Genomic DNA, 10,749 nt, shown 5'->3' with positions numbered 1-10,749 from the left:
TCGAATAATATTAGTATAGTTGTGTTCTTGAATCTGTTCATCCTCTGATGTTCCTTGATGGATCTCTTACTGGTCTTAGTTTCCTTCCTCTAAAAAAGAAATAATATGTTAGCATGGATGTGTTAAATTGAAAATGAAGCATAAATTGTATTTGTTTATACACAAAAAATATGATGGTATTAATTAATTGAGATTAAATTTATATGAAATCCTCAGCGTATAAAAAGTGATTCATTGTTTTTGTAAAGTAGTGTAACAAAATGATTTTTTCACATCAAATTCCATTTTGACTGACCCTAAAATTTTAGACACTTGCAAGACTCCTAATAATGAAATGGTAAAATTAATTCATCTTTGGAATGTCAAAGGATGTTTGGAATTACTATGTAAACCTGTTTTAGCCAAAAATTAACTTTTTTGCGAATGACCATTTTACCCTTGAGCGTATTTTTAGTTGAAAATCAACTTTTTAATCCCGAGAAACAAAAAGAAGTCTAATTGTGATTCGATCAAACGTATTTTCCAAAATTAGTGGCTAGTATTATCAAAAACATTGATCATAACGCAATTTAGGCTTACTTGTGCAGCAAGCAAGCCATGGGCGTGGAACCCCGCACTTGTGCATGTATGCATGGCACGTGTACCAAGAGAATTTGTGCATGCACACATTGAAGTATGTGCGCACAAGATTAGTGTGTGCGCACATCGGCAATGTATGCGTGCGAGGCCGGTGTGTGCACATTTCAAAGTGTCGTAGAGCTAGGTATAGAAACTCAATCTTGGCTCATTTTTTTAAGGAACAACAGAGGGGGAATCGATAAAACTCTAGAAGGGTTCTAGAGCCTCCTCCAACTCTATAAATAGAACCCCTTCATCTCTCTTGGGAGAGGGTAAGAACTTGAGGCATTTTTCAGAGGTTTAAGAGCCAGACACCATAGCTCCTCTCTTCCCTTCTCCTTAGCTTCGAAAATACCCTACCACACAACAACTCTAATTCTCATCATCCTAAGGCTTGAAGAACTCGAACTAAGTCATAACCAAAGCTTGAGGGAGGCTTGTAAGTAAGAAAACTTTTCTTGCTCTTTCTTGTGCTTTCATCAAAACAACAAATAACTTCTCACATTTTCATTACTTCAGCACTTCTTTTATCCATATTTTCAGTAGTTAGTCATAGTTAGGGTGTTTGTTTGTCATTTTTATCATGTAGTTTTGCATATTTCATCAAGTTTTTCTTATATTTTCACATATTTTTTTTTCTCTTTTAAACAAAACAACATATTTTAGTCTTATTTTAGTCATATAATAATCATGTATGGCCCGGTTTGATTATCATGTAGTTTTCTAGTATTTTTTTCCTTTTATGTGTTAGTTGTATATCATGCATATTCATCATACTTGTAGCCTCAAATTGGACAGGATCATTCCTGTATGTATTAGTTGTATATTAGGATCATATTTAATTTATGTACTACATATAAGACACTAAAAGTGGGCGACCGGGTAAGTTCTCTCAATCTCCATAACATGTGCATGTCCTTGTTGCATTGTCCTTTAAATAATCCAAGTTTATTTGTTCTTTATATGCAAAATTGTATGTTTTGAATGTTTTGAATATTGTTAATTTTAGATTTGGGTTTATAGTCATGGATTGATAAAATCCACTTCTTATTGAAAAATCATCGTTCTCTTGAAAATATGACTTTATTCCTTCAAATCTAAAATAAATTATATTTATTATTATTTTTCAAATCACATAGTTTAGGTTAGTTAAAGGTTTTAGGTCTAAAAATAAATTTACGTAAATAATTAACTACTAAAATCATAAAATAGAAAGTGAGTATAAGCCAATTTTCGGATTGGGCAGAAAGGTGTTTCCATGAAAATGGCCTTTCCCTTTTGTACCTAAGCTCCTGAACCTGAAATTTTTTTGATGATAACGGATTAGGACTTAACTTAGTTTTCATCATTAACGATTTCTTAATTCTTTTTTAAAAATTAAGTGACAACTCTTTGTTGATCAAAGCAAGTCGATGTGGGATGCGTACCTTAGAATCTAAAAGACACAACACCCACACATAGGACTATTACAATCTTATTATACCATTTTTATCAATCAAATATTCACTACAAGAAATTAAGATTTTAGAGACAAAATCAATTTTTAGGGACAAAATATTTTTTGTCAATGAAAGTGTTATTATTTTATTTTTAGCGACAAAATTAGACATTTAATGATGAATTATTAACCTTTCGGGACAAAAAGTTTCGTCTAAAAAAATGAACTTTTTTGGGACGAAGTTATTTTGTTCCTTAAAGTGCATTTATTAGCGACATTTTTAAAATTTTGTCCTTAAAAGGTTTTTTTTTTTAAAATTTTTCAAAATGATCTTTTAACAATTATTCTCGCGACAACTGAAATTAGTTCCTAAATATGTTTTGCAATAAAACTTATACTTTTAAAAACAAAAAAAAGAAAAGAAAAATTGATCCCCAAAACTGTTATATGTCATAGGATTAATGCAAACCCCTCACCTATTAAGCCAAATAACTTAGCCCATAGGTCCTAATATAGAGTGTCCCTTCATTGCATGTGCCACCCTAAAGATCATCCAAATTTTGACAATTAGTTAGGCTTCGTTTGGGAAGCTAGGTTTGGGGTGTTTTGTTTTTTTATTATTTAGTCATAAAAAATAAAATAGATTTTTAAATTCAATAAAAAAAATCACATCAAATCTATAATCATTACATTCTTTTTCTCACAAAAAAATTAAAAAAGTCAAAAGTCCTTTCCAAACGAAACTTTTTAACCTTAGATTAAAATAATTAAAAAAAAGTCAAAAAAATAAAAAAGATAACCTACTTTCCCAATGAACCCTTAGAAGTTCAACACAGCAGGCCAAATTTTAATTACACCACAAATTTCAGTTGAAAAATGTTACATATAATTTTTTATTATTTCAGTGGGTGAATTATATCTGTATTTATGAATGCAAGCTCTAATGTTTTGTATTGAGAACTGAGAAAAATAAAATGAGATTATGAATAATATTGCTCATCCTAATTTATGGGTTTTTTTGGGGTGCATATAGTACAAAGCATTTCCCTAAACTCAGTAATGAACTCTCTTTTCCAAGTGATTCACTTTTACAAGTAATCACTATTAATCATTTGGAATTATTTTTTGAGTGATTTTTTGTTAACTTTTTATTATTTTAGTAAAATCCACTGAAAACAAAGAAGTAAAAAGTAATTGATTTTTTAAGCTTTTTCTTGGTTTATTTTTTATTTTTTAAAATTTTTTAATTTTTCTACACTAAATGGATTGAAAAGATGGAAAAATTAAAATTTTGAAATGAATTAAAAACTAAAATACTAAAAATTTAAAATGTGACTTTTTAACTAGGTATCAAAGGAGGCCAGACTTTAGACAACAATTTTACACATTCCTGTTGAAGTAGTAACCTTCACAAAGAAGCAATGATATAATGGAAGACACTTTTTCATTAACACATTTCACATCAAAGAGGTAAGTTTTGGTTACTTTATACAACAGAGAGAATATTAATAATCATCACCACACCACCACAACACAAACCATACATGATCACTTCAAGTCCAACCAAGCTCTAATAATTTATTTAAAACTCCAAGTTCACAACAACACACTAGCAAGCCAAGCCAAGCCAAGCAAACCCTCTAATGAACAACACATCAGAAAAAGCAAACTTAATATCTTAAGTCTCACTAATTACCTTATTGTATCCTTATTATCATACCTTGTTAACAAGGAAGCCAATCAAACTGTTGCGATTGAACCCAAGTTCACAGGAGTTTTTATGGTTTTCATGGCTTCGAACCTGGGCTCCTTAGCCTGGAACTTGAGTCCAGCATAGAGCTTCATGTAGTCCTCGAACACGAATTTGGGGTAAACTTGATTCTGCTCTCCTTCTTTCTCCACCAGTGCCGGTGCTGGATAGATGACAGCATCGCTGCCTGGATTGTAAAACGAAGCTATCGACATTCTGTTTCCATCTGACTGAGCAATCACCCGGTGCATCACACTCTGGTATTTGCCATTTGTGATTACCTGTAAATTGCACAATCAAAATAGTTAACCATTTTATAAGTACATTTTTTTTGAATGATGCAATGGGTAAAAACCATGTTAGTTGGACTAGAGAGGTGTTGCAGCCAGGTGGCTCACTATATAAGTATCGCTTTAACAATTAAATTGTTCACTTTGTAGAGTTTTTTGTGTAGTAAATTATGCATGATTTTTTTTTTTTTTTTTGATTAATTCGTTATTCATAGTTACATCATTACATGTCAAACAAAATTTTAAAAATAGACTATTCAATTTTTAATATACAAATATAAAACTATATGACTATAAATATCTAAACAAATCTACAACCTTAGTTTGTCTTAAATATGTGAAGTGTGGATGAGATTGAATTAATGTGTTCCATTGAACAATCAAGATCACATGTACATATTTCTGGGTAAATTTCCAGGTAACAATTATGGTTTTTCAGTGTTACTGATAAATATCATACCAATCTGAATTTTTTCGATCATAATGTATACAAATAAATTATTCATATCAAACGGCACAGACACTAACAACACTTCTCCAGTCCAACAGTGGAGAGGAGAGAATCTTTTCCACTTTCCCAAAAATATAAAGTTTGTATTGGTAAACTATTTTTTTTACGAAGAACATTTTTTAAATAAAAAAACATGAAAACGATAAAAATTTTAAAATCTTTCATTATTTTTGTTTCAGAAAACTTGAAAATCAAAAAGAGAGAAAATGAAAACACAATAAAAAAAATGTTGTGCATTTAATAGTAGTGGTTAGAACATTACAATACCTCAAGTTGGTCACCAATGTTGATAACAATGGAGTGTTTCAAGGGGGGGACATCGATCCATTCACCATCCTTGAGCAGCTGGAGTCCACTGACCTTGTCGTCTTGGAAGAGAAGGATGATGCCGCCGGCATCGGTGTGGGCCCGGAGGCCCTTGATGAGCTCTGGACGAGGGCATGGAGGATAGCTGCTCACCTTGGTGCCAAAGGTTGGACCTTGGGAGCCATAAAAAGCCTTCTTGATGTACCCTTTCTCTAGCCCAAGATTTTCGCATAGCAAGTCCAGAAGCTTCTCAGCCAGTTCTTCTAGTTTTAAAGCAAATTCCTTCATTGCCTTCCTGTTAAAAACCACTCACAAAAAAAAAAAAAACCACTCACAAAACAACAATCTATATGTAAGCCAAGGAATGCATACATAAACAAAGTACAAACAATAGTGCTATATGCATATAATTAAAATAAATAAATAAAAAATGTGATTTAAATTTATTTTAAACATGGCCTATACCATTGGACCATTAGAATCTTTCAACTGTGTGATTTTTATATGTGATAACGGATTGGATTTCTTGCTTATGCCAACCTAGTTAGGATGGATATTATTTGTTATGATGTAGGATGAATATTATTTCCTATGATGTGATATTTTTTGCACGCTTTTACTTTGTTGATGTTGACTCATGCTAGCATTTTTCATCAATAAAATCTCTTTGTTCATAAAAAAATAAAATAAAATACAATATTTAAGATGAATCTTAACCAGGACATATTATATTTTCTTTGCACTTTTTTTCTTATAAACGAAACATTGGTCCCTGGAGCTGTCTGGTATTGATTTTGTTTTCTATTTTTTGTTTTTATTTTACAAAAACAAAGCAAACTCTTTCTGGGGGAAAAAAAAAACTCAATAAACAACACTTTTTAGAAATTATAAAAAGAAAAGTTTCAAATATTCAGAAACGCTTTTTTAGTAAAAAAGCAAATGATATAAAAATGACGAGTATTTTAAACTTTTCATTATATTTTGTTTTTTAAAATACCAAAGTGATTTACATAGTTAATCTTTTGGCCACCAAATTTTTCTTTTAAGAGGAGATCTTACTCTTAGAAGTGTAATTGAGAAGGTAAGATTTTCTTAAGGTGTGTGGTGTGAGTTTCAACTCCCCGAAGTTTCTCTTTTAAGAGGAGATCTTAGTTCCACTTAGAAGTGCAATTGAGAAGGTAAGATTTTCTTGTAAGGTGTGTGGCGTGAGTTTCTACTCACCCGAAATGCTAACATAACAATTGACCATTAATTAAAAAAATATAGTAGCATGAGAGAGAGAGAGAGAGAGAGAGAGAGAGAGATTTGATGATATGATATATGAACCTATAATCATCTTGAAGATCAGGGATTTCAGAGATGTTGGAAACAGGAAGATGGCGCAAGAAGAAGGTGCTTTCCCAGTCCAAGTCGTTGATTTCAGACTGAACAGCCTCCAGACCCTTGCTTTCCACCATTTCTTTGAACCTTTGTTCCAGGCACTTCTTGTAGTGCTCCTTTGTTAGCCTCTCCACTGTGTCCATAAGCTCATGGGACATACCATGATTCACCAACTTCATAACCCAAAAAAGGAAAAAAAGAAAGAAAGTAAAAAAAAGAAGAGGTAAATCAGTAAAAATTTCAAAACTATTCACTCTATTTGGTTTGTAATTTTCAAAAATAATTTTTTGGGTTATTTTTTTTTTTGCATTTTTAGTGATTTTTTAAAATATTTTGATTATTATTATTATTTTTGAATCCAAGATAAACTTTAAAATATAAAATTTGTACAAATAAAAAAAAATACAACAAAATTCAAAAATGTGTTGAATTTTTTTTTTTTTTTGTATTTTGTATTTTTGTATTTGGTGATTTTTTAAATTTTTTTCACAAATATTATACTTTTTAAGTATGTTTAAATTAGATGTATCTTAAAAATAAAACATTTACCTAAAATTTTTATAAAAAAAAAGTCAGTAAAAATAAAAAATTACTGAAAACAAAAAAGTCAATTACATAAGAAGTGAATTAAGCTAAATAAGATGATTAGTATTGTGTTCTAGATTACTTTGAAATCACTAGTTATTATTTTTGTGCAAAAATAATCTTCGTAATTTCAAAATTAATTTTTCTTTGGCCTCGTTTGGCATTGACATTTTGGGTTAAATTAGTTAAAAAAAGATAAAATAGACTAAAAATTAATAAAATAAAATATTATATTCAAATCATAATCAACATTTTTTTCTTATAAAAATCAAAAAATCAACCTAAATAAACTTTTTAACCGAAACTAAAAAAACCAAAAACTTAAAAGCCAACTAAAAAATCACATGCCAAATGGCTGCTTTGTTTCTTAAAAACTGCGTTCTAATAAATAAAAACAGAAAACAAAAACAATATACCAAACAAAACTGCTTCAAATAAACATCTTTCATCATTAATGCTGTACCTCAAAGAAGCCCCAGTTCTCACAAGCATCTTTGATCATCTCCATAGTTGCTGCTCTCTCTTCACCATTAAGTTTCTCCATGTCAATGACTGGAAAAGCCTCCATATCTCTCTACGTTTCTCCAAATCTTTGTACCTCTATGTGTTTTTATATGCTTAGTGAAGCATCTGGAGTGCAATTTATAGATCTCGAAAAGTCATAAAGTAGGAAAAGAAAAGATGGTGAGGAACTTCATTTAAAAAAAATTAAGTGGTTGGTCTACAATTCAAGTAAGAGGTTATTTGGGATGATCTAAATAAATGTATTTTTTGACTTTTTGTAAAATATAGATTGGGTTTGAGTTGGGTTTAAAGTGATGTGTTAGAGAGGTGATGTGACTTAAATAAGATGATTTAATTTAAATATGATAGTGACTTTTTGACTTTTTTTAAACATGTCAAACCAGCCCTAAGTAAAAAATAAGAGATAATGTCTCGTTTAGGAATATACTATTTTGATAACTTTTTAACTTTTTATAAAAAAATATGCAGAAAAATAGAGAAAGTGGTATGACAATTTATAATGATTTTTTAACTTTTAGACACCAAATTCAGAATTCACTTAATAAAAGTTAATAATCCCAACCCAAACATAAGGTTAAAAATAAATAAATATATAAAACGTTTAGAAAGAGAAAGATTGGTTGTTGTCCCGAGATTTAAACCTATAATTTTAAGGTTATTAAATTAATATTTTTTCATTGACCTAATGGTCAGTCCGTAACCCAAACAAGGTTTTTAATAATAATAAAATAAAAAATAAAAAGTTATTTAAAAAAATAAAAACAGAACTCGTCGAGGATGTATGCGTTCACATCCTGATGGACCCCCACCACCTTTGGCAGAGTCAGGAGAGCCATGGGTCTATATAACTTGTTGAGCCATCTCTTCGTCTGGTTGGGGAGTGGTACCTACCTAGTGGTTAGCTCATTTCCTCAGATTTTTGGTGGCCTTGCCTTGTGGACTATTTTTATATTTATTTTTGGCCATGCACGCGTGTTCTTTTGCATTTGTTAGAGCATTTTTAATACTTCATTATTTTTTTCATTAAATTTGAGTAAAAAATAAGTGATTTTCTCAATCTGATATGCCTTGCTCCAACGGTGTGGATCAAAAGGGGAGGGTCGACCGGCGGGTTGACTGGTAAGGCCACAAATTTTTCTTTTTGATTTTCCTCTCTTTCTGTTCCCAATTCTTTTACAATTTCTTTTTCCCTCCATTACATATTTTTCGTTTTTGTTTACCTGCAACAATGATTTGATTCTAAAATCTGATATAAACACATTATTCATATGCCAGACAAGTCCAGACAATTGATACGATCATAGCTTAAAGAAAACAGAGCATAATGAATACCTTAAAATCCATGATGTTCACTTCATTTTCATCCTCCTCTTCTTCCTTCTCCTCTGATGATGAGCCTAATGATGAATATATGGTCACACTTTTGGGGGCATATGAGATGAATAATGCCAGTATGCTTCAGATTCTGCAATCAAGTGATAGCTCAAAGAAAATAGGTGGTTCTGTTGTTGGCCATAAGTACATACGCAGAGATAGAAGGCAGGGTCATGAGAGATTGTTTGCAAATTATTTTGCGGCAAATCCAGTGTGTTCACCTATAATATTTCGGAGACGTTTTCGAATGCGTCGTCCTTTGTATCTGCGAATTTTGAATGCAATCCAAGCACACAATTCATATTTTGTTCAAAAACAAGATGCAGCTCATATTGTTGGATTATCTCCTCTACAAAAAATGACTTTAGCTATGAGAATATTGTCATATGGAGTGGCAGCAGATGCAGTTGATGATTATATACGTATCGGAGAAAGCACTGTAATTCAAAGTTTGCAACAATTTTGTAATTCAGTGATTGAAATCTTTGGACCAGAATATCTGAGATCTCCAACACCAATTGATATTGTTAGATTAGTTGCTATTGGGGAGGTTTGAGGGTTTGTGGGTATGTTGGGAAGTTTAGATTGTATGCATTGGGAGTGAAAAAATTGTTCAAAGGTATGGCAAGGTCAATACGTAGGCCATCAAAAAAAGTCAACCATTACTCTTGAAGCAGTAGCATCTTATGACTTATGGATTTGGCATGCATTTTTTGGAATGCCTGGCTCACACAATGACTTGATTGTGTTGGACCGATCGCCTTTGTTTTCTGATCTTGCTCAAGGTAAAGCTCCCCCTGTCCATTACATTATTAATGAACATAGTTATGATATGGGTTATTACTTTGCTGATGGTATATACCCTCAATGGGAAACACTGGTTCAAAAAATTTCTTCTCCCTAATGAGCAAAGAAACAACATTTTGCAATGATGTAAGAGTCTGCAAGGAAAGATGTAAAGCGGGCATTAGGAGTGCTTCAATCTCGATTTGCAATTATAGGTGGTGCTGTACGTTTCTGGGATCCGAAAATGCTTGCGAACATAGTGAAGAGTTGCATTATATTACATAATATGATTGTCGAAAATGAGAGAGAGGAGCACCTTGATTTCGATTATGAACTTTCATCAACCAACGCACCAGTGCAACTTTCCTCTACTCCTACCAATGACTTCCAATCATTTTTCTCTCGTCATTTAGGTATTAGAGATAAAGATACATATCATGCCCTCCATAATGATTTAATAGAACATATGCGACATCTTCATGATGAAAACTAAATTCACGACATCAATACATGTAATTTTGTTTATAGTTTTGGAATGGGAGGTTGTCTTGTTTGTACTCTTCATTATTTTATCAATATTAACCAAGTAGGTAAGAAGTTCTGTTATGATATGTTGTTGTGATGATCTAATCTATAATATTGAGAATTGTTCAGTGTTCAATTCATGAGAATTACAAATGATAATAACCATGTCTTAATCAGTTACAAATGATAATACCACATAAATTTAAGTACCAAAGAATTACAAATGATAATAACCATGTGTTAATCAATTACAAAATAATGAGAAAATGCTTACCGATGTTGTTGGAATTGTCTTCTATTTAAATGTTGAAAGATTCATGAAATTTGGAAATTCATTTATTCACAATTCATATTTATTGATGTGCCATATGATTTTATTCAGTATACGAATTTATTGATGTGGCATACAAATTTATTCAGTACATATATTTATTCAATACATATATTCAGGCCTCGTTTGACAAGTGGCTTTTTTAGTCAAAAAAGTCAAAAAGTTACTAAAAAAATCAAAAAGCCAACAACTCATACAAAAAAGTCAAAGATTCTCTTTTCTCTCTACTTTTTGCACATCTTTTCGTAAAAAGTCAAAAAGTCATCCCAAATATACTAGTTTTTTTTAGCTCATATTTTAGCCAAATAGCCAAAAAGTTACTAAATTAGC

At 31.2% G+C, this 10,749-nt stretch overlaps 2 protein-coding genes across 2 annotated transcripts; one reads left to right on the top strand and one right to left on the bottom strand.

Annotated features, from left to right (window-relative positions):
* Nucleotides 1-3,483: 3,483 nt before the first annotated feature.
* Nucleotides 3,484-7,603, bottom strand: LOC114289676 (1-aminocyclopropane-1-carboxylate oxidase). The gene is made up of 4 exons (XM_028233440.2): nt 7,342-7,603; nt 6,240-6,466; nt 4,875-5,208; nt 3,484-4,087 (listed from the first exon to the last, which is right to left on the bottom strand). The coding sequence occupies exons 1-4, from the start codon at nt 7,444-7,446 to the stop codon at nt 3,797-3,799; spliced, it is 957 nt and encodes a 318-aa protein (XP_028089241.2). The 5' UTR covers nt 7,447-7,603; the 3' UTR covers nt 3,484-3,796.
* A 1,142-nt stretch (nt 7,604-8,745) lies between these two features.
* LOC145799539 (uncharacterized) lies at nt 8,746-9,333 on the top strand. Its single transcript, XM_082889130.1, has one exon. It carries the CDS (start codon nt 8,746-8,748, stop codon nt 9,331-9,333), a length of 588 nt encoding a protein of 195 aa, XP_082745256.1.
* The last annotated feature ends 1,416 nt before the right edge of the window (nt 9,334-10,749 follow it).

The sequence above is a fragment of the Camellia sinensis genome, chromosome 9, assembly GCF_055761805.1.
Source record: "Camellia sinensis isolate YWXY chromosome 9, ASM5576180v1, whole genome shotgun sequence".
NCBI lineage: Eukaryota > Viridiplantae > Streptophyta > Magnoliopsida > Ericales > Theaceae > Camellia > Camellia sinensis.
The sequence above is the reverse complement of the archived record's forward strand: the minus strand, read 5'-3'. Positions and strand labels throughout refer to the sequence as shown.

Bases quoted from the DNA above. Each gene is read 5' to 3' on its own strand.
- LOC114289676 (XM_028233440.2), bottom strand. From the start codon at position 7,446: ATGGAGGCTTTTCCAGTCATTGACATGGAGAAACTTAATGGTGAAGAG. The intron at 6,467-7,341 runs GTACAGCATTAA...TGGGTTATGAAG, and splicing joins AGAACTGGGGCTTCTTTGAG to TTGGTGAATCATGGTATGTC. The intron at 5,209-6,239 runs GTTCATATATCA...GGTTTTTAACAG, and splicing joins GATCTTCAAGATGATTATAG to GAAGGCAATGAAGGAATTTG.
- LOC145799539 (XM_082889130.1), top strand. From the start codon at position 8,746: ATGATGTTCACTTCATTTTCATCCTCCTCTTCTTCCTTCTCCTCTGAT.